Source organism: Macaca nemestrina, chromosome 9, assembly GCF_043159975.1.
Source record: "Macaca nemestrina isolate mMacNem1 chromosome 9, mMacNem.hap1, whole genome shotgun sequence".
Classification (NCBI taxonomy): Eukaryota; Metazoa; Chordata; class Mammalia; order Primates; family Cercopithecidae; genus Macaca; species Macaca nemestrina.
This window is the reverse complement of record NC_092133.1, coordinates 40,002,121-40,026,575: the sequence shown is the minus strand read 5'-3', so window position 1 is coordinate 40,026,575 and position 24,455 is coordinate 40,002,121. Positions and strand designations below refer to the sequence as shown.

General features: G+C 41.1%; 1 protein-coding gene and 1 long non-coding RNA gene across 3 annotated transcripts; one reads left to right on the top strand and one right to left on the bottom strand.

Annotated features, from left to right (window-relative positions):
• The first annotated feature begins 819 nt into the window (after window positions 1–819).
• On the top strand, window positions 820–10,937 carry LOC105480044 (solute carrier family 35 member G1). Of its 2 annotated transcripts, none has more exons than XM_011738489.3 (3): window positions 820–1,053; window positions 5,704–5,884; window positions 7,890–10,937. In XM_011738489.3, the coding sequence occupies exons 1-3, from the start codon at window positions 876–878 to the stop codon at window positions 8,620–8,622; spliced, it is 1,092 nt and encodes a 363-aa protein (XP_011736791.1). In that variant the 5' UTR covers window positions 820–875; the 3' UTR covers window positions 8,623–10,937. The 2 variants fall into 2 exon arrangements, with proteins under 2 accessions (XP_011736791.1, XP_011736798.1); XM_011738496.3 differs by having other exon boundaries at window positions 834–1,006.
• On the bottom strand, window positions 8,935–22,858 carry LOC139356222 (uncharacterized). Its single transcript, XR_011607732.1, has 3 exons — window positions 22,109–22,858; window positions 17,861–17,979; window positions 8,935–15,099 (listed from the first exon to the last, which is right to left on the bottom strand). It is a non-coding gene; the product is annotated as an uncharacterized lncRNA (long non-coding RNA).
• Between the last annotated feature and the right edge of the window lie 1,597 nt (window positions 22,859–24,455).

Sequence of the window (24,455 nt, the reverse complement as noted above, 5' to 3'; positions counted from 1 at the left end):
GGACTTAGAAGCTTAGATACGTTCACCCTTGCCTAGAGACTGTTCTTCTACATATAAATCAAGCAAAGAGATGGAAGAATTATTAGCTAAACAAAAAGAGGCTGTTAGTGAATCCCGGGCCAAATGACATGTATCTTCTACCGGATCTAATTACATCAGATTACTTGAATCTTACATCTGGCCAATTAGGATATTTCCATTTAAGAAAAGAAAACCAACGATCAATAATGCACGCCTACTCTTGCAAAGAATGCAAATAACATATAAATGGGTTCTGGTCAGACTTACAGATATATCTTCCTATAATTACACACTAATTCTTTCTTAAAAATATTTCCCAAACCAGCAAAATTCTACCCTCCTTAGTAAGCGGCAAAGAGACAACACGGGAAACAAAACCAAACCCTAGACCATTTAAAGAAAAGCATAGTGCTTTGTAAAATCTTCGGGGTATCCCAGAGGTGCTGAAAGCGTGGCTACATCAATAAATAAACGCCCACTCTTTGAGCCTCCTGAAAAGGCGGCCACATGACAGACAGGTTGGGAACCTAGCGCCCCTCCTTGCCTGTGCCATGACAGACAGGTTCAGTGTGACTTGCCAAGGATGGCTCCAAGCAGCTGGGCCGTCCAGCCTGCCCGCAGCAGAGGGTTGGACGCCTCAGGGCCAGCTGTGGGCACCACAGAACCACCAGGGAGGCGGCGGGTCTCCCCAGGTTAAGAGGCCAGCGGAGGACGCGCGCGGTCCACTTGGGGGAGGGTGCGGGAGGGCCGGGCGCGCATGCGCACGGGCGCCACGCCCGCCGGAAGAGCCGGCAGCCCGGGCGCTGCTGCTGGCGCCAGACTGCCCTGGCCGATGGTAGATCGCGATCCCTGAGATGCGGCCTCAGGACAGCGCCGGGGCCGTGGAGCTCGAGGAGCCCGGGCTGCCGCTGACGGACGATGCACCCCCAGGCGCCAGTGAGGAGCCGGCGGCCGCCGAGGCAGCGGGGGCGCCAGACAGCGGCAGGTGCTGGCTCTGCCTTTCCTCGCCGTGTTGCTCCCGCACCGAGCCGGGTGAGTGCGCGGTGTGGACCGGGCTGTGGTCTCGCTCCGGGGTCCCGAGCGGGCGCCGGCGGATTGGGGTTCCAGCAACCCGGGCACAGTGCCCACCGCGCCTCCGTCCCCACCGCGCCTCCGTCCCCACCCTGCCCAGGGCTCGGGAAAACCCTGGAGCTGTGAGCTGGGGGGGCTGCAAAGCGGAATTCCAGGCGCCCCAGCCGGCGCCAAGACGGAAGAAACTTTCCGATTGCTTGCAGTCCTTTTGGGATTCCCAGGCTGTTCCTGTATTAGTGCCGGGGCAGGGCTGTGGAGTCAGATTGCAGTTTGGCGTGCCCTCCCCGAGGTCTTAGGTGGGGGGTCAGCGAGAGAGGCCATCCTGCAGTAGGGCGAGGTTGCGAGGAAGCTGACCCTGAAAAGTGATCCCGGTGGTTGAGGGTTCTCTCCGAAAAGGAAGCTGAAAAGCATCGAGTCTAGAAAACATGTTCGTCCTAGAGTTTTAGAATCTTGGAAAGGCAGAGATAAGTGGGACCACTAGTTTTTAACCTTTAGGGATACAAGGACTTTTTAGCGAACGATGCAGAACAAGGCATATCTTGTTAAGAAGCTCACAGCCCCGTCCCCAAAGCCAGGGAACCCTCGTGAAGAACACTTTATGTTCAATCTCCATCCTTCGACACATGAGAAAAGTGAGGCCCAGGAAGGTGAGGGCTTTGGGGTTTCTGTTTTGTCTCATCCAAGATGTGGAATGTGGGGGTGAGATGGGGCGCATGTCCAGGGAGCACCAGGGTTAGGATCCCAGCTTGCCATGTACCAGCCTAGGGCCCTTTCCACTGGCCACAAGTGCTTCTTAAAGCACGTTCCTCTTAGAAGTCGACCATCTACCAGGAGCAGCTTCCTGCAAGAAGAAGGGAATTGGCAAATCTCCTTTTAGGACAGTTACACGGCCTGCACCACCTTGTCCTCTGAGTCACCTCCCCTAAGTGTAACCTTGGATTTCTGTTCCTCTCGTCTCACTGCACTTTCCCCTCCTCCCTTTGTGCGCTTTCCACAAGTTAGACAGACTCTAGGAAGACTATTCTTGCTCCATTTCTGTCCTAAAGGCAAACCGAAATGATCAGACTTGTGATCATTTATAAATGGGCTGGTGCCTCTAGAACAGGGGTTACGCCAGGCTGAATTGAACAGATAAGCAACCTTTGAAAAGGTCAGTTTCTCACCTGTCACCCTCTGGCTGAATGTCCTTCTGGTGGCATGCTGAATCAGTCCATGCCAACTCTTAGGAGTTTCCCGTTTTTGTGAATGGAAGAGGAATTGTCTACCCCCAGGCAGCTCATGGCAAGATGAGATACTTATGTGAGTCTATCTAAGAATCTTGTGGGTGTTTAACTTCAAAGAAAGTTTCTACCAGTAAGACTTATTGTAAGGTGACAAGATAGTATTTTGGAAAGAAAATTGACATAAAAACACTTTACTGTTGTCATTGAACTTTGTGACACCTCTTGTTCTAACTGCTTATCTCAACAAAGCTTTTTTCAAATTCTGGTTGGAACTGTTACCCATATGTCTTATATTCTTGGATGACCTTAACAGACAGCATACAGCTGTCCCAAGACATCCCCTTACTTTCTTCAGGGACAGTGTGGGTCTTAGACTGAAGCAAGGAGAAGTAGTTTCTTAGGCCTGTGCTTCATATCCTCTGGAAGGAGTTAGTGATTGAGTGTAGCAGTGGTTCTCAAACCAGTGGAGTCTTTTAGAGTTACAGATATTCTATTTCAGTGGGTCTGAGATGGGGTTTGAGAATTAATTTTTTTTTTGGAGATAGGGTCTTACTCTTGTTACCTAGGCTGTAGTGCAGTGGCATGATCACAGCTCACTGCAGCCTCGACCTCCCTGGCTTACTCGATCCTTTCATTTAAGCCTCCTAAGTAGCTGGAACCACAGGCACACACCACCGCACCAGACTAATTTAAAAATATGTTTTGCATTGATGAGGGGGTTGATGCGTGTGTTGCCCAGGCTGGTCTCAAACTTTCGGGCTCAAGAGATCCTCCCACCTTGTCCTCCCAACGTGCTGAGATTACAGTTATGAGCCACTGCACCTGGGAATTAAAATTTTAAGTGTTATTCCGGTGATTCTAATTCCCAACCAGGATTGCGAATCACCAGCTTAAAGCAGAGGATAGAAAAGCTGAGTAACTTTGCCGTTTTCTTCTAAGTGAGGAAATTATACCATGGCCACTTACCTAATTTGAATAATTTGAGTTACCAAATTATTATATATGCTTGCAGTGAGATATGAACATGGAACATAAACGCCTCTTTCAATTATGCTAGTCGTGCTCATCTCCATTGACAGGACTGAAATGATTCAGTAAGAGACTGAGGTTTGTCTGAGTGGAGCCAGTCCTCACCCTCGTTAACAAATCATCAAATGCAGCGAAGCCTTCTAATGTCTGTCCCTTCCCAGTTGGAAAGCATGAGCCTTAAGTGTTTATAGGCAAGAAAATATATGTGTATGTGTTTTAAGGGAAAAGGTCACCAGGGCCAAGGGGGTGCAATTAATTTTTAAAGAGTTCAAATATTTAATGTTACGTGAAAATATTCCTGGGGAAAAATTAGCAAGTTTATGTTGGAGAAGATACTTGAAACATAGAGCAGGGAGATGTTTTCTGTCCTTGATCTTCTCATTCTGTTCTGTTTGAGGTGGAGTTTCTATGTAGGGGTTGAGTTTCTTTTAAGAAAACATTGGAACTGAATTCTGAAATTTCAGAGGTCAAACCCTAAGGCTGACCACAACCAAGGCATGTATTTTGTGGTACTTCATTTGGAAGTCTTCTAAAGCTTCCTTCTCATGGGCTGAGTGTGTACAGTTTATTTCTGCAGTATATGAGCACTTGGATACAGAACAGAATGAGGATTCTGGCATCTTAAAGGAAGGACGACTGCTAGTTCCAAAACAGTATCTTCAGTTGTGCTCCTAGAACAGGAAGAGGTAGAGAATGGTGCCTTTGACCACGAGGCCAGGCTGTAGAATGCCCCGGAAAGCCTGTGCATCAGCATACTTTGGTCCCAGTTTGCAAAGTCATCTCACTGACCTGAAGATGTGTAAATGTATTACCTGGTGTTTACATTTATCAGAGAAGGGCATTTTTAAAAACATTACACAATACTGTTTTATAGCTATCACATTGTAAAGTCCTAGATTGGAATGATAACATGAGTTTTCCTACAAATTGCTCATATCCACTCACCCTTCAGTTCCACTGTGCTCTTAATCAATGAGGGCCACTTGTGTTTCCTTTTTTTTTTTTTTTTTTTTGAGACGGAGTCTTGCTCTGTTGCCTGGGCTGGAGTGCAGTGGCGCAAACTCAGCTCACTGCAAGCTCCGCCTCCCGGGTTCACACCATTCTCCTGCCTCAGCCTCCTGAGTAGCTGGCGCCCGCCACCACGCCCGGCTAATTTTTTGTATTTTTAGTAGAGACGGGGTTTCACCGTGTTAGCTAGGATGGTCTCGATCTCCTGACCTTGGGATCTGCCCGCCTTGGCCTCCCAAAGTGCTGGGAAACATAGGCCACCATGCCTGGCCTATGTTTCCTCCTTATCCTCAACCCTGTTTTTGTGTTAATTTCAAAAAAGAATATATCCCGCAGTGTGTGGCCTTTGTTTGTGGGCATTCTCTGCCCACCCTGCTGCTTTTGCTCTCCTCTGAATGACAGAGGAGTAAGACTGAAAGCAGGTTCTACTCCTGTGTAGGAAACTAAGACATAGAAAGTGGCTAAACAGAAGTTTAAAGCTCACACAGATTGTCATTAATGACTGAATACTTGATGCCCTGGAGAAAGCACTGGTTTCCTGGTTCAGATCAAGCCAAGAGTAGGGATTAGATGGCAGTTCTGTACAAAGCACTTGGGATCCAAAGGGCTAGATAACCTGCACCCTCCCCTTGAGGAGTTTGTGCTCTGAATGGGAAGATCAGTTGTGAATCATGAAAAGTTATATATAGATCTGATTAACAGTTCAAAATAACAAAATGGAGAACCTTCCCAGACTATGCTGTTGCCAATAGTGTTAGACTCTTGAGTTTTTCCCTGAAGTTCTCTCACCTTTCATTCACTGAATAGTTATCCAGTGTCTTCCATGTGCCAGGCATGAACAAGACAGCAAGATCCCAGCCCTGGAAGAGCTCACAGACTTGGGAGAAGTCAAATAATCACCAGATAACTGTATAACCCAATTAGAACCCATTTTCCAGAAAAGAACACTTTCTTCATAAAGGCAGTTTCACCAGTGAGATGGCATAAGACATCATTTGGAAGGACTTTTTACTTGCCATCTTGACAAGTTTTTCTTAAAGATTTCTCTCACCATCTTGGCAAGCATTCTACTTCTTGACTTGTAAGTGAGGAATGATTCTTCAGTGAGCCATAGGAAATCCATTTGATAGGGTGAAATGGCATTTTAAAAATGCAGGTTTAAATTGTTGTCCTCATCTATGGTTCTTCATAATTGATGATGAAAATGGTACAGGCCCAGAGAAATGATATGCTTAGGAGGTAATATAGCCTATTAACCTTTGACACGGCTCCATTTTTCCCAGTATCTAAGCGAAAAATGATAAAACGTACACTTGGAAGCAAGGACTAACCAGAATTTAATCTTTTTCAGAAGCCAAGAAGAAAGCACCCTGTCCTGGACTTGGCTTGTTTTACACATTATTGTCTGCCTTCTGTTTCTCAGTGAGCTCTTTATTGGTTAAAAAAGTGCAAGACGTCCATGCTGTAGAGATTAGTGCATTTCGATGTGTGCTCCAAATGCTAATTGTTCTCCCTTGCTTAATATACAGAAAGTAAGTATTTTTTAACTGCAAAGTAGAAGATATTAATAAATGTGTGTGTATCTTTTCACCTGCCTATAATTACTCTACAGTATCTGCTTTATCCCTTTCATACACTTACCAGTTCCTATGCCCCTTGGTTCTGCTTAATGAAAAGTCATAAGCATCCACCCATAGAAGATTCTACCATAAGCATAAACCACATACCCAACAAAGTGGGGAGAAAGAAATTTTGTTGTTCACCACCTCCCCTTTTGAAAACAGAGCTTTCTTTGTATAATTCCTCCTGTCTTGTATCACCCTCCCTTCTTTCCTTTGGCATAACTACTGTTTGGAAGAAAAAGATGAATGAAAAGAAGTAATAGTGTATCCTAGTGTCAGAAGTTTTTTTTAGAACGAGCTGCTTTCTTACCAGGGCAAATAAAATATTATAATAATAATATTTAGGTATTCCTCAAAAGGTGATGGGGTAACCCTGAGCAAGGTTACCTTCATATTCAGTTTCCTCTTTTGTAAACTGGAGGGAATGATACTGTGTGACCTCTGCCCTACAAGGTGATAACAAGGGTCTAATAAGATTTATTACAGGGTGGAGTGCCTTGCATAGAACATAACAGCATATGAAAATTGTCTCTATTCCGCCCTCTCTGTTCTCTCCCAACCCAATTCCTCTTTTCCTTCCCTGTTGTACTGCCCACCCTGCCTGGGTTAAAATTATGCTTCCTTCAACCATTGTAACCTCCATATACCTCAGTGTATTTAGAACTCTGAGAGAGAGACCAGTTGGGTCCTTAGTGGCTGCCTGGCTCTTTGTCTCTTTGGGCAAAAAAGCCTACACCCCAAATGAAAAGCTTTAGTCACTTGTCACCAAAGTCTGCTTGTATCTCTAACATGGTGCAGACTCGCTTAGAAGAGTTTCACTCCATATCCTAAGGATTTGGTGGGAAAAGTGAAAATCTGCTAATATCTGCAAATTTCTGTCAATGTGGACAAGTCACACTATTTTAAGAAATGATGGTAGGGCTTTAGAAATTTCTAAGGGTAGCAGCACAACACTGATGCTAACATAATTATCTTCCCCATTTTGAAATAAAGATATTGTCAGGGGAAGAACAGTGGAAGAATGTTGTTAAAATCCTTGGTCCTAATCTGTTTTGACCCATTTTATGTTTTATTATCATGGAAGACTCTTTGCTTCTCAAAGTATGGGCCAAATGTGACCATGCTTTTATTTTAACTCCAAGATACCCGGGGTAGCCTAGATGATGATCTAATGAAGTCTAGCCCTGCAACAAGTCAGCAAGTTGCACCTAGACAGGAACCTACACAGAGTGGGTACTTAGTAAATATTTATTGAAAAGAATTTGAATAGCAGTAAGCATGGTTTTCCAAACACTACATGTTCTTTTTCAGTGCGTTTTGACTCCTCATGAGAACGATGAAAACTTGTCTCATATTCAGTCTAAAATAAATTTTAGCAGTGTTTCAAGTTTTATAGAAAAATTCATGAGATTGAGAATCAGCATTAGCTGGGTCTAAGTTTCCTTAAACAGGGCAGCTGAATCTTGACCTTGTATTTATTGTAAAAGTGGTATGTTTTCTTTATAGAAAATTTGGAGAAAACAAATATAAAGAAGGAAAATTACCTATGAGTTTATCTATTAAGAGATAAACATGATTAACATTTAGTTTATTTTCCTTTTTGTCCTTTTTGCAAGCATATATGTATACATATACATGGGATACATATCTATATTAATTGAATTACAATTTTATTATGTATGTAATTCACTTGCACTGGTATTGCTTTTACTGTGAACGCTTTACTGTCATTAACTATACTTAGAAAATACTATTTTAAAAGGTATATAATATTCATTTGTGGATATTATAATTAATTTACTATTCCCTTATTTTTTGATATTTAGTACTTTTAAAATAATGTTTAATTACAAATTGTAATTTAAAAACAAATGTTAATTTCATTTAATATGCATTTCTTCATTTGAATTTACAGAACTGGGTTTATAGGCCCAAAAAGTCATCGAATTTTCCTCATTCTCAGAGGAGTCCTTGGTTCTACCTCCATGATGCTTATATACTATGCTTTCCAGACAATGGCCCTCGCTGATGCCACAGTTATCACGTTTAGCAGTCCAGTGTTTACGTCCATATTTGCTTGGATATGTCTCAAGGAAAAATATAGCCCTTGGGATGCTCTTTTCACCATGTTCACAATCGCTGGAGTGATCCTTATCGTGAGACCACCATTTTTGTTTGGTTCTTCGGGGATCGAAGAAAGCTATTCAGTCCACCTTAAGGGAACATTCGCAGCAATTGGACACGCCGTGTTTGCTGCATCGACTCTAGTTATCCTAAGAAAAATGGGAAAATCTGTGGACTACTTTCTGACCATTTGGTATTATGTAGTACTTGGCCTCGTTGAAACTGTCATCATCCTCTTTATATTAGGAGAGTGGAGTCTGCCTTACTGTGGGTTGGATAGGCTATTTCTCATATTCATTGCGCTCTTTGGTTTGGGGGCTCAGATATTTATCACAAAAGCACTTCAAATAGAAAAAGCAGGGCCAGTAGCAATAATGAGGACAATGGATGTGGTCTTTGCTTTTATCTTTCAGATTATTTTCTTTAATAATGTGCCAACATGGTGGACAGTGGGTGGTGCTGTCTGCGTAGTAGCCAGTAATGTTGGAGCGGCCGTTCGTAAATGGTACCAAAGTTCCAAATGAAGCATCATTGCAGAAATACATATTTTTTTCAAGTACACCATCACCTAATTCACAGACAGCATATGCACACATCTGGAAAATCTGCATTTGCTTCGTTGGTTATATTTAATAAATTTCCTAAAGTACCATTTTTGAATATAGTATGTCTTTAATTAGTTAAGAATAGCTAGTCTGTTTGGTGTAACAATATTTTGGTAGCTTTGGTTTTGTTTTTTTGTTGTTGTTGGGGTCGAGTTGCTGAGAGGAGAGCTCATTGTTTGAAGAAAAACCAAAAAATTTTATGGCTAGTAATATTATATGTAATTTTTAAAATGTATTTTTGGTACTGATGGGATATGGGTGGGGAGGCTATTTTAGATATTCTTTTAGCAGTGTAGAGCCTAAGAAACTTGGTTCTACCACCATGATCTTTATATACTATGCCTTCCAGACAATTGATAATGCTGCTATAATTAGTATTATGTTGATAATTCATTTGCAACCTTATTCTATTTAGGAGGACGAAGTTGAAGCTTAGAATAGGTGCCTGCTTAATGGTGTTAATAATATAAATGAATTGGCCTTATTTTCAAGTATTTTATAAATGATTATCATACTTGTAACTCATATTTGTGCCTTTTCATTTTAATGCTGGAATTTTTATTATGTCACCTCTAAAACACTTAAATTGCCAAATTTGGCAAGTAGTTTTCTGTTTCAGTCGCATTAGCAACTGCAGCTAGCATTCTATAATTTTAATTGTCCTCAGTTTTTTTTGAAACTGCTCTAAATTTTTCTTAACATTCCAGGATTTCAGATCTTTAAATCACAAAGAGAAATCTTGGCATGACCAGTGTGCACATTTCCATCCTGAAGTGTTTTCTCTTCACTAGAAATGTGATTTTCTATAAATTCCCCTTGAATTTATAGTGTGATGCCAAATAAAATTTTCTCAGGATCTTATTAGGTTGAACCATATGTAATTGCCAAGATTTTACTATTTTAACTTAAAAAACCATAGTTTCATATGGTTCACCCTAATAGATACCTCCCTTATTCTCTAAATGAAATAGAAGACTTTGGAGTATATGTTTTTAAAGTAATTTTTAAAAATATGATAATGTATTAAACTTATTTTTATAGTTATGAAATTATATGTAATAATGTTTTATGTTATACATTAAAGACTTGTGAATCTATGTTTGATTGACTTTCATAGTTTCCTGCATTGAAATAAAAATCGCTATAAATTCTAGTTTATCAGCATGATGTTAAATGTCAGTGCCATACCTTGATGCAGCACCATGACACTAATGCCACGAATTCAAACAGCACATTTTACATCTGGAACTTCATCAGACCAATACTTTGCAGTTAGAGAGAATTTAATATCTAGAAAAGCTTGGGAGGTTAGTCAGGACTTAGGGAGTACACAAATGATTCTTTGTTGTAACGAACCCTTTATTGGTGAGGTTGCAGTAGCCTCCAGCTCTTACTGTGTCAGATGAAGCATCTGTCATTATCTTAAGCCCGCAGAGTTGAAAGGTTATAGGCTCTTTCGTACCCTCTCATCATCATTTTCCCAAAGCAAAGAGGAACTTGCCTTCTAGGATTCGTGCCTTGGTGAGAAAGGATCTTTTCCAATAGTTCAGTGGGGGAATTTTTGGCTTGCTGATTTTATCAATTGCCTTGACACCTGACAAATCCTAAATGAAGTCTATGTAGTAAGTCATCTCTATTTCACCTAATTTACAGTGTTGGAATTTAGACTTGCAAAAACATCACTCTGCAAATACCTTAGATAATTATAGAATCAGGAGCATTTGAGAACTCGGAGGTCTCAGAAATCATCACATAGGGGCCGTGCTCCATAGATAGGGATGATAGAGAGGAGACTGCCCAAGTTGAATTTCCATGGTCTTCCTCTCTCCCTTAGTTCCATGATAAAGTATGGACAGTAAACCACTACTTGAGCCACCTAAGGTGAATTAACTCTCAGGGAACCCTCTTCCAGTTCTTTACCTTGCACAATGAAAGAACCAATGGCACCTAGAAAGTTAAATCCCTTTAGGCCCATACACTAGAGCATGTTTTATTTCAACAATGTGGTTTAAGTACTTGAATGTCACACTATATGACTGAGGTTAGAGAAAATGTTTCTTCTAGCCCTTGCAGGTATGATTCTTAAACACAATGTCCGAGGTGTATACAAGGATATGTATTGTAGCAACTATGGGTATGTATATTTTCAGAGTGTAGTTTCCGTATCTTGAAAAGTAAAATATTTTCATAAATTGTTTTTATAAGTACTAATAAAATAATATGAAAGAAAGCTATATGTTGGTTGTTATGATTATAGCAAACATATAAGTTATTTCCCTTTCAACCCTGTGCTTCAAAATTTATTTTCTATAGGGGATTGACCTCTAGCCATCCAGCTGGGATATAATCTCAAGGTTTAAACTGTTTATCTGACCTGCTTGTACTATCAAGAGGGTCAGATGAACAGTGTAATCTGTTTATCTCTCCAAAATAAAGGCATTAATCTTCTATGTCAGTGAGACCTTCATTCTTCTAGACCCTGAGAACTTACAAAGCAGCTTTGAACTCTGTACTTTTTGTTCCTGTAGCAAATCCGATACTAAATTCTGAAGAGTCTTTCTTGTCTTACTGTCTTCTTACTGTCTTGTAGATTCATTCTTTCCTCACCATTTCCACTGCTACCATCTTAGTCCAAGACTTAACACCTTACACCTGAATTGCCACAACAGTACCCTGCTTTCACTGTTACTCTGGTTCTCATGAAACCACAGTGATGCCTTATTACACACCATATCACATCAAATTACTCATCTGGCCCTATTCCCACTTCTCCCACCTGATTTCTACATCTCAACAAAATTGGATACTCCAGTCAGCCTTACCACTAGCTCCCGTGTTTGCCAGTAGAGTCCTTCCTCTGCATTTCCCGCCTGTCCTTACCTTCTCTTATTTACCCTCTAAGGCCTGTTAGCCTCCAATGCCTCAGCTTGGGCTTTTGTTTCTTCTGGACTCTAGCTTCTTCTACCTACATAATCCATCTTGGAAGAGTGGGTAAAGCATTGGATTAGGATCTGAAGATCTAGTATGGTTTTATCACTTTTCAGCTGGGCAAATCACCTAATGCACCTGAGCCTGTTTTCCTCACTTGCCCAGTCCCTCTTGCAAATGAGTGCCATAGAAGGGCTTGTAGACCATTAAGGATGAAAACATAAGTATTGAACTGTGGTTAAGAATGTAGAATTGAGTATTCACTCTCCTCTTCAAAATGAGGCTTATAACAGAGTCCTTACTCCTGAGCAGCCTCACCAGGAACCATAGGAACATGCCTATCAGAATGCAAACTCCATTTGGCCCCCTCCTCCTAGCACAGAATTGTGCTGCTGTTGGAAAGCTTTCACTTCCTAGCTGATCTTCCCAGGTAGGGCTGCCAAGGATCACCAGTCCTTTCATGCGCAGGTGTTGCCACCTTTCCAGTTCTGGCCCTAGCTCTGGTCTTATATGGGTATTATACTTGGCTCTGACCTGGGGAATGGGCCTGAATCTTGTGTGTTTCCCGTGCACTACGTACTCAGCATGCTTCTTTTAGCCTCTTATCTATTGCACCCAGTAAGCATAATTAGTCTCTTGAGGGCATTCTAGTAGGAAGAGAGCCAGATGTCCTTGATAACACCCTGGTGTCTGATCTGGTGTGTATGGATCCATGGTCAATAATGGGCATTAGAATTTGGCTATATGGGTGAAGGCTGGATATACGAATCCTGGACACTACCCTAAGCATGCTGTTTTATGCCCCCTTTGGTGCCTTATATCAAATCTAATACAGCTACCATATTCACCTAGAATTCTGCAAGATAACCTATTAGGGACTCTGATCCACAAAGATGGATCCACGTTTTAGCCTATTTGAACATTAAGTTTGGAGCTGGACCTGGGAAAACAATTCACAGCCCATGAACCTTGGCACTTCTCATCTCCTGGAAATTGGGGGGTGGGTTTTATAGCAAGAGGGTAAGGAGAAGACATAGCTGTTTTCAAGGGAGGGCAGGAAATGTAGCAGAGATGCCCAGTACACAGGAAAATGTTCCACTGGGCCCAGGAAATGTCACTACTAGAGGAAAGAGCCTGGGTCTCTTCTACTAAACTTTCAAGGTTCTAGAAACCATGTGAGATTAATACCAGTAAGCCTGATGAAGCAAAGGAAGTAACCTAGATTCATGATTAGTTGCCAGGGTGGGGTCAGGAAAGTATAAAACCATAGTTGAGCAGAAGTAGACTTGGGCAGAAGGAAATGTGTTCAGGTGAATGGTGCAGCACAAAAGTACCATGCCAGGGTTGGGAACTCTATGGTGCAGCAGAAATAGATGGAAAGGCCAGGTCAGAGAAGTGCATTCCTGTATCTGAGGATATAAGAACTTGGCCGTTCTTACAGCTGTTCCAAGTATACTTGGCCATGATTTAAGATTAAGCTGTATGTGCCAAGAACACACCAGAGAGAAACTAATAATACAACTATCTTTGATTTTTTCTATGATTATAGCAGGTGCTAGCTCAATAATATTAGAATTGAATTCAAAGCAATAGCAGAATTCAGAATGGACTAACGTTTTCTTTCTTCTGATACTCCCCCTGGGAAGTCAGCCACATTGCTGTGAGGAAGCCTGGGTTACATGGAGAAGTCCACATGGAGAGGCCCATGTGAAGAGGAACTGAGGCCCCAACACTTGGCCCCATCTGCACTACCAGCTGATAGCCAGCACGAGCTTGCCAGCCCTGTGAGTGTGCACGCTGGGAATGGATCCTCCAACTCTCAGGTAAGCCGCCCCAGCTGATGCTGTGCGGAGCAGAGACAAGCCTTCCTCCCACCTCCTGAGCTCTGCTCAAATTGCAGATTTGTGAGAAAAAGAAACCAGTTATTACTGCTTTAAGCCACCAAAAAATAAATAAAAATATAAACGATATAACTGTCTTGGATATGTGTGTACCACAGTATACACAAGCACCATTATGTAAAGCAAAACGCCTCAAAAGAACAAAAATCAACAAAAGGTAGGACATTTTCATGGGCTTTTCTTAGCCTGTGACAGATAAAATTTGCAAAAATTAAATATATAGGGGATAAGAATAATAAAATATAATAAAGTTGGTCTAAACCAATTGTTTTCAAAGTGTGGTTTGGATACCTCTGACAGTCCTCAGGACCCTTTCAAAGTGTTTTCAATGTCAAAACTATTTTAATAACAATACTAAGAACATTATTAGCCTGTTTCACAGTCATTCTCTCATAAGTATACAGTGGAGCTTTCCAGAGGCTATTGGACATGAAATTGCAACAGCTTGAATGCAGAAGCAGATAGGAGAATACAGCTATTATCTATCAAGCCAGGTTTGCAAAAATATAAAGCAATGCCACTCTTCTCACTAATTTTTTTTTGAAAATAGTTATTTTTTATTAAAGTTATTTATATTAACATATAATTACATTATCTTTCAAGGCCAGCAGAGTGGCTCACACCTGTAATCTCAGCATTTCGGGAGGCCAAGGTGGCCAGATTGCTTGAGTCCAGGAGTTTAAGGCTGCAGTGAGCTATGATTGCGCCACTGCACTCCAGCCTGCGTGACAGTACAGGATACAACAGGCGAACACACTTCCTGTTTATGTGCTTTAGTTCCTTTGCATGTACATTTTAGAAAAGTCAGAAGTCTTTGGTACTTTGCAGCATGTGTGCATTGGTACAACTTCTATAAAGGGCAATTTGGCACCATCTATCAGATTTACTTATGTGCAAAATGATATGTACAAGATTATTCCAGCCTGATTTGTAATAGCAAGAAAACATGGAACTAGCCTGAATGTCCCTCAATAGAGTACTGGTTAAATAAGTCATGGTATATACCCAAAATAAAATATAATGCAATTAAAAATAAATTAAGAAGAGCAAGGAAGCTTTCCATATATGGATGTGGGATAATGCCCAAAATTGTTAAGTGAAAAAGCAAAATTCATATCATGGTTGAGTATGTGCTCGTTTGTATAAAAAGAGGGTAAACAGAATATTCCAGGAGGATATGCAAGAAACTGTTAACATTGGTTGCCTTTGGCAGCTGAAGGGCAAGGTGAGAGGAGACTTTCCACTGAATCCCCTTTTACACCTTTTGAATTTTGAACCATGTGGGTAAATAACTTAGTCAAAATAAAATAAAATAAAATTGGTGGAACAAAAATGAAAAGGTGACTTGATGGAAAAGAAAGGAGAAAGAAAAGGAGTAAAAGACATAGGAGCTACATACGTACATGACATCATACATACATACATACCTGCATAGAGGGATGTTTACTGCTGTAATCTGGGCTGTCACCCTGACTCACCTTACTGACTTCCTTTTGCTCCCTCCTCTTTTGCCTCATAGAGTCTGCAGACCATATTTAAATTCCCACATGCTCCATGATTGAAGAGACTACAAAAGATGAAACTGAAGTTCACCATTTTAATAGGACTATATTCTCCAAGATCCCAGAACGCATGTGTGACCCTGATTCAGATGTCTGCCTTCCTATGGCACCAAAACAATTTTTACTTGGAAAGGACACTAACATTTATTGAATAAACCTCATCTCAGCCAAGAGCTTCTTAATCTTTGTCTCGTTCCCTCACCAACCCTGGGAGATAGACTGATTGGGAACTGAAGTTCAAAGAGGTTGAATGGGGTTACCTACCTGTTAAATTCTAGTCCCCTCACTAGTTAATGATGAGGCTGGGCCACGAGGTCTGCCTGACTCCAAAGACCTTGCCCTTTCCAGTACTTCATGCTGCCTCCATACTTGAGGGTGGTAGAATGCAGAACAGGGAGTCACTGTAGCATTTGTCACTGTGGTGGTGAAAGGATTGTTTTTTGACTTTGGGATTTAGGGATACATATGTCCTCCTTCCTCCTTCCCCTCCTAGAGCAAGAGCTAGATGTGAAAGAATAGGTGATGACAACACTGCATATATTTCAGTTTTATTTCTTGCAATCTGCTAATCAGCATTTGTTGGGAAGTAGCCATAAACAATCTTAGCCAATGCAAGGAAACACCAAATATTGTCAAGCCCTCACATTGGTCATAATTGGAAGCAAACATGACATATATGGACTATATAATCAGTTTGTGAGGGCTACAGCAAGATGCTGCCCAAGAGCCTAGGTATAAGCTGGCTTCCTACGGCCTCCAAGCTGGAAAGAATGGAGCTATACACAGTCATCTGAATATACAGAAGTGAACCCTGGGTCAGCCACATTCAGCTATAACTTCCCCATACTATTTCTACAGATGCAATGTGCCAATCGGAAGAAAGGTGGCCAGCCTCAGGAGAAAGAAAAGGAGAGTGACTCTGGCAGGCCTGCTCCATTGTAGAGATGAGATACACCAAGAGAGTGAGTTCCCAGCTTTTCTCCCAAAAGCACCCCTAATAGCTGAGAAGAATCTGGAGGCATAGCTACCATCACAGCTACACTAACCACCATCCTTTACTGTGTCCTTCAGGTGTCTGTCCTAGCTAGTTTTGTGGTCTGGCTCCTTGAGTCCCTGAAACAAGTCTGTTTATTTTCATCATATTGATGAGGTTATAGAGCTTGGACAAATTACATGACTTTTCGAAGGTCACATAGCTAGTAAATGTCAAGAATCTTATTCTCAAAACCCTGGTTTGTCCAACTCCAAGCCAGTGCTCCTGACTCCACTATTCTACTGCTCACTCTAACCCTAAAGCCGCCCAATTCAACCTCAAATCTTCTTGGAGGCTTCATGCTTTAAAATAAAAATCCATGCAATTTTTTGCATCCTAATTAATAATATATCTGTGTGTTTTAGTGTAAAAATGTTTTTAAATTACCAATTCAGTTATTTAGCTTTTTATTCCCCAAATCTCAGGTACCCTAGGCAGATGTGTCATATTTATCCTGGGCTTTATGTACCTCTGGTTTGAGGGACTCTTGAACTTCATTTTAAGAAACATGGCCCAATGAATACACAGTCAAGTCTTCATGCTCCTGAACACTACATTATAAAATCAGCACTCCTTTTTCTTTGTATATTTGTGTTATCAAGTAACTATGTGATTATAATCTGGCTTCTCATATACCGTAAGCGTAGAAGAGAATCAAAAGATTGAGTACCTGATTCCCTAAACTGTTAAATTTCCCATTGTATATTAATAAAATTTGTATTGCTTCATAAATAAGACTCTATGTTTTTGGTTATTGTTGCTCTTCCTAGAGAGATAGAATGTATTCCCAGCTTCCCTCACCCCCTTTCTTCTGAAATAATATCCCTGTATTAGAGTAATTATGATGGCTGCTATAACAGACAACACCCCAAATCTCAGAGTCTTAAAAAATAAAGCTTTATATCTCGATTCCCTCACAGTCTGATGTAAGTTGCAAGGACTCTACAGTATCCCTCCCTTAAGTGGTGATTAGGCTCCAGACTCGCTCCAGACTCCTTCCCTCTGATGACCCTGACTTCTCATGCAGGTAGCCTCCAAGTTTACCAAGATTTTACATCAACAGTCTTGACAGAGAACATCGTTTCTACCCAAATGCCATTGACTTTAACCTAACTTAAAAGGACGGTAGGAAATAAGATTTTCCTTTGTGCTCAGGAAGAGGAAAAGAACAATAGCAACAGAATTTGATGAACCTAAAGCAGTGTTTCTGCCATAACCCCTTCCTTTGGGGAACTGTTGAAATCTAAGTCCCTAGTTTTGGTGGAGCTGGCAATTCAGAATCCTACCCCCAGTGGCCTAGGAAGTGGGCAGACCCATGACCTGAGCTCAGCCAAGTCAGGTTTATCTCTCTCTGTAATTTGAATCATGAGCAGGGTCTCAAGCGCAGAAGGTGCACCCTTGAGCTGTCCAGTGGCAGTGCCCAGAGAGAAGGGCCTTGGGTGCTGGCTATAGAAATCCTATAGACAGACTGGGTCCTGTCCCTCCTGATGCTCAGTTGTCCAGCTCTTCCACCAAGTCTGTGAGATCCCCACTATCCTTCCAATTAATTCCCTACTTGTGATTAAGTTAGAATTTGTTTCTGGGCTGGGCACAGTGGCTCACAACTGTAATCCTAGCACTTTCGAAGGCCAAGGCGGGCTGATTGCCTGAGCTTAGGAGACCAGCCTGGGCAACATAGCAAAACCCTGTCTCTACTAAAAATACAAAAAATTAGCCGGGCATGGTGGTCATACCTTGTAGTCCCAGCTACTCGGGAAGCTGAGGCAGGAGAATCGCTTGAACTCAGGAGGCAGAGGTTGCGGTGAGCCAAGATGGTGCCACTACATTCCAGCCTGGGTGACAGAGCCAGACTCTGTCTCAAAAAAAAAAAAAAAGTGTTTCTCTTACTTGTACCCAAATACAATTATTAATTATTAACCTTAATTAATGCCCAATATTTGTCACCTATGTGCTCACAAGCAGATTTCCCGTCTCTTCATGACTCGACCCTTGGGGATATGATGGGATATCTGTCCACCTTTTTCAGATGACGTCTCTTTATGTTATTAAGATCTTTAATCTTCTAAGTGCATGAGAAAAGCAAGACACAGTACAAAGCAGATGTTTAAGGCCAAAGAAGTGGTAAAGACAACACGCCATCCTCTGCAGGGATGTCAGGTGGACAACGGGGTCATATCCAGGAGTGATCTCTAAAGAAAGATCCCATACATCAATTTGTCAACCTATTTCACAAATAAGAATCAGGATTCTAAAATAACGCTGTCCAGTAGAATTACACTGCAGGCTACACACGTAATTTTTACTTTTCTGGAAGCCATATTAAATAATGTAAAAAGACAAGTGAGATTAATTTTAATAATATATTTTTTTAACCCAGTACATCCAAAATATTACTGTTTCAACATGTTATCAATATAAACAATTATTAGTGAGATACATTCTTTCCATCATCCCAAGCCTCAAAATCGAATGTGTGTTTTATAGTTACTGCACATCTCAACTGAGACCAGCCGCATTTCAGATGCTCAGTGGGTACATGTGGCTAGTGAAATGACCTAATAGTTCCATAGACAGTTGTTTTTGGATAAACGTAGAAATTGGCCCTTCTAGTCTTAAAGTTTGAAACTTAAAGCTGTAAGTTGTTTCGGATGGTTGTACATCCCCATCTCCTCCATCATGGCATTGTTTCTTCTGAGAGTTGTTTTCCCCTCGTCTCTCCAGGTGATTCAGGTAAACCCTGACCTGGCTCCGGGCTTTGGTTCGTCCTCCTCCCAAGAGCAACTACAGGTGAAACTTGTGGCACCCACCTCCACTAGCTAGTGAAACCGACTAACAGTCCCATAGACAGTTGTTTTCGGATAAACATAGAAATTGGCCCTTGTTTGTATCTGAGTTCCTTCCTCGGGAAAGGATCCCCAGGCCTCTCAGGAAGTATCAAAGAACCGAAACCACGTCATTGCATCCACACAATGAAACGCCAGGCCCCTCATTCATCATGATTGCTTCCTTACGCCTCTGGAGTTCCTCTTTTCTCAGACATAGTAACATGTCTTCCCTGCTATATAAACCCCTAATTTTAATCAATCAGAGAGATGAATTTGAGACTGAACCCCCATCTCCTTGGGTGCAGCCCCCAATTAAAGCCTTCTTCCTTGGCAATACTTATTGTCTCAGTCATCGCCTTTCTGTGAAGCAAGCAGCAGGACCTAGACCGGACCCCTGGTGTTTCAGTGACACTAGTAGTTAGCATGTTTGACAGCATCATTCTAGAAAGTGCTAGGAAGAAAGGAGGGTTATAACAGCAGGCACGATTTCTTGAGCCCTGCCATGTGCCAGCACATGTCAAAGCTCCTTACATATTTCTCTCATTTGATCCCTGGAAAAGCCTTTTGAGATTCTTATTTTCTCTATGTTACAAATAAGAAAGATGACTTAGCGAGTTTAAGAAACTTGTGTGAAGTCACATTGCTAAACAAGGACAGAGGACAAAGCACATCACACACACAGTCTGTTTGTCACACACACAGTCTGTTTGACCCAAAGCAAACACTTTCTAATTGATTTCATGCTTTTCATATCTGCAAAGATATGAGGACATGAATTGCCTTGGACTTTTACCCTAAAGGTTGTGGATCAGGAAAGGTCCTAAACAAAGCACAGGGGAATGGCACTAATCTCACCAGTAAGGTGTGTAGCCAAAACAGCTATTCCCTGTTAAGGTAGGAGGCATCTAACATGAATTAGAGAAACAGAAACAGGTGCTAATACATTTCTCCAGCCAAAAAATTCTATGAGAAGCAATGGTGAGGTGATGAGCAAGGCGAAAACACAAGTAAAGCTCCAGTAACCAGAAAGAGATCAGTGGGTTTGAACATTAACGAAGGGCAGAATTGGTGATAAAAAGTATTGAAAAACTTGGAAGGTAAACATGCAATTTCAGTAAAGCCAGTGGAGGTGGGTGCCACAGCTCCACTTGTAAGTTTGCCCTTGGGAGGAGGAGGAACCGGAACCTAGAGCCAAATCAGGGCTTACCTGGATCACCTATAGAGGTAAGTGGAAGTGAGCCCTCGGAAGAACCAAAGTCACAATGGAGGAGATGGGGATGTACCACCACCCGAAGTGTGTGTTTGAGAACATCCCTCTTCATCAGGCTTCGCACAGATTACCAGGGTAGACACAGGTGCTTATAGATGCTCAGCCAAGACTGACTTAAAAAGCCAGAGTCCATAAAACAGTCCTCAGTGAAATAAGAACACCATGCTAAATCTAGTAAATGTTTACATTTTGCCTTTTATGTATTAGTGTTCACCCTTTATGAAATTATGGTAACAGTGGATAGTCATTGTTTGGGTGGCTGTGTGTGTGTGTGTATGTGTGTGTTTAAAGTCTTCACTTGGCAAATATAAAAGTCAACAACTTTATATTGGTCCTCCAGTTTTACTATTAAAACAAATTAATGGTATACAAAATTTAAGAAAACACTGCTTGCTTAAGATCCCATTTGTTTCTCTCTGACGTTATTTCAAGTATTCACTCAACCCTAGCTCCATCCCCTGTGTATAAATATGCTCAAATTTCTTCAGATTAAACCAAATCAAACAAAACCTTCCTTAAAACTCTCCTCCCTTCCTCTCTAGGTACACCCAAGCACTTGTTTCTTCTTTATCAACCATTCTTTCCTCAACCCACCAGCTGTTGCTTTTTTCCCCCATTTTCCACATTGGCAGTTCAATATTAAACTGTGCAATAGTTTTTCCACCCAAGTAAAGGTGAAATAAAATTTGTTACTCAATCTCAATGTTTTCCCTTCTGGTTGAATCACTGTTCAAACAGTCTTGCTTTCTTCCTATTTAATTCCTGTGAGAAGGCACACTATTTCAGCTACATTATGTGTTAAATGGGCGTTTGTCAGCTACCTCGGGAATGTAGACAAGTTTATATGCTTGGATATAAGAGAAAAGCTCTGTTCCAAACTGGATTTCAAATAAACGTTGCTGTTAACTTTTAATTTTGACATAATTTCAGAATTACAGAATCACTACAAGAATTGTACAAAGAATTCCCATTACCTTTCACCCAGATTCCCCTGGAGTTAATATTTGAGAATAAGTTGAAAACATGATGCCATTTACCCTGTATAGTCAGGAGTCACAGTTCTCCATATATATACATATATATGAATGAATGAAAGTGAGAAAGAAGAACGTACAGGGAGGAGGAGAAGAAGGAAGGTAGACATATATTTTATGAAATGGGCTTATGAGATTGTGTGGGTTGGCAGGTCAGAAATCCATAGAGCAGCCTAGCAGGCTGAAAATTAAGGTAAAGGTCAATATTGCAATCTGAGTCTGAATTCCACAGAGCAGCAGGCTGGAAATTCAAGCAGGGTTTCTATGTTGCAATTCTGAGGAGAATTCCCTCTTCCAGAAACCTCAGTCTTTGTTCTTAAAGTCTTCAGTTGATTGGATGAAGCCCACTCACATTACGGAGGGCAATCTGCTTTACTCAGAGTCTACTGAGTTAAATGTTAATCACATCTAAAAAATATCTTTCCAGCAACATCTAGTTTGGTGTTTGAGCAAACAACTGGGTGCCATAGCCTAGCCACATTGACACGTAGAATCCACCATCGCACTTCTGCAGTCCTGCAGTGTACATTTCCTTTAAAAGGACATTCTCTCTATAAGAACAGTAAAATGTGCAAAATCGGAGCATTAACATCAATACGATGTTTTCATCTATTATACCAACCTTATTCAGATTTTCACAATAACATAATGGACAGCCAAAAAAAAAAAAAAATCTGGAGAAAGTCAACAAGAAGAACATTTAAAATCCAGAAACTGAGAAATTAATGGAAATTAATTGTAATTACTTTCAATTAATTGTAATCGAAAGTAACTTTAATTAACAATTGTTAAGTTTTTTTTTAAGCCTCTGATCAAAGAAATTAAAAGTTGGCAATTTTCTGATGGACTCACCCATTTTTTTTGAAATTTGATCTTCTAAATCCCAAAGTCTGGTACCTGACTGGAGATTCCATTCTTTCTCATCTGCTCTGGGAACTTGTTTTTCTGAGTTCTCAAACTCTTCATTTCTACTGACCCCCCTTCTACTTATAAATATGTTCAGGTCTCTTCTAGATTCACACCAAACAAAATAAAACAAACCCTTCTCTCGCTCCAGCATTTCTCTTGGGTTAGCATCCTCATCCTTCCCATCCAACCCAGATTTCTAGAGACCCACATCTGCCTCATTATCCTCCCCACACATTCACCTCTTGATTGTAGTAGACACCATTGGTTCCTTACCCAAATTCATCTTCCTCCCTTTTTCCTTGCTTGAATCTCCCCAGTTTTAAGTTATCATGCCACGTGCTGATCAAAGTGCTCCCATCCCAAACCCAGAGGAGGGGCTAAGGTTGGGGTGAATTTCAATTAGTCTCTAAACCAAACATTCCAATCCTCTTGCCAGTGATTGGCTTAGAAAGGGGCAAAGTAACCAGTTCTGACCAATGATATGTGAGAGGCAGTTTGCAGGCAACACCCCAGGGAAAGAGTTGCTTGTTCTCACAATGAGGCTTCTGAAGAATGTTTTCTGCTTGTGTAAGGAGGTGATGCTAGAGCTGCTTCAGCCTCTTGCTGCCATGAGGCCATCTAACCAAACGCATCTTGATTGATGAAACTCATTGGCACCAGCAGACATAGTTAACATTTTGCAAGCTAGCAACCAATTACTAGAGAATTATATAGTTGTTTCTCTCCCAGATTTCAAGGTAATTAAATATCTATTCTTTAAAAAGCTTTATTTTTCAATTTTAGAACATATAATTTACTAATATTATAAAAGCATTATTTCTTATTCCTTCCTGCTTTTTTTCTTTTTAGAAAATGCACAGTATTTATGTTGTGTTGAATGTCCTGTTGATGGATACCTTGAGAATTTAACAACTGAATACTGCATTATATGTAAAATAAAATCCCAAGCTTGACCAATGACTTCTTTAATACAAGAATCCAGTGACCTCATCTATCTGCCACATGGCATGCAAATTAACTTTCAAATAGTAATTCATTCATGACCTGAAATGTCCTGGAATCCATCAGCTCATGGCAATGCTGTGTTAGCCGGGGCTCACAGTCATTCAATTCAACATGAGTTACTTTAATACAATATCTTTCTAAGGTTCTGTGCACTTTCTTAAGTATGGTCCTTTCAAAAAGCTGCCTGGCAGCTTGGTCTGTGATTCTTCAGCAAGGACAGCGGTAGTATTTTAAACAGGACAGCTTTTAAGATTCAGAAATCATTAGCAGGAAAGTGACTTTAATGAAGTGGTTTAGTAGTTCTCATTATCAAGGACTGTTGATTTGGACATCTGCCTGGACCACACTTAGGGAAAAAAGAACTGTCAAAAAAGCAGGCTAGCTGCTTATGATTCCTTTGGCTTAGAGCTCCGTTTTACCAGTAGATGTCACTATATAGTCAGACATTATTTTAAAGCATCAAAAAGGAAAAGGTAACCTCACTGGAGTTTGAAGGATCTGAGGGGGGAAAAAGCAAACAAGTTCTTCTATGGCTAAATACGTGCTCTTCTTTTGTAAAAAGCACAGTAGTCATTGAATAAATATTTACTAAGTGAACTGACAAACAATCAATGCATATGGAATAGTCTGCCCTGAAATCTTTGTGATTGAGTTATGCTCTGAAAGAGCTTTAGATTCTGCAGAACAAAAATGTTCTCTAAGATGCAAGCAGACAGGTACAGAAGTAAGCAACTCTGTCCAGAGTCCATTCGTGAGAAGGGACGTGGGGATTCCAGCAACTCAACTGTGTGGAGTGTTGCGCCCCACCCCATGCCAGGCACTGAGCTAGGGTCTACTAGAATCAGAGAGGGAGTCGCGGTACACAGAGTCGATGGCGAAGTAAAGCAGAGGTCATGTGTTCTGTCCTCCATCCTGGAGTGGGGGAGGGGCAGGTTTTCCTGGCTTTGGAGGTAGATCAAAGTTCTAAAATCAGGGTGAAGGAGCTGAGAAACAATTCCCATCTCTTTCAACACCCCCTTTCCTTTTTTTAAACTGAAATTTGCCTGCATAAGGCAGAAAGAGATTAGGAAAACAGTTTGCAAACCTGGCAAATTATTCAGAGGTTTGATATATTGATGATATATGACAACATCTATTATAGCTATTTTGAGCGCTTATTAAGTGGCACATTCTGCACCAACTCCATTCTCTGATTTAATCCTCCTAAGAGCTCTAGGAGCCAGGAATTTCTATTATCCTCATGTTTTGAGATGAAGTATCTGAAGAATGAGGGGGAGCAGGGTTG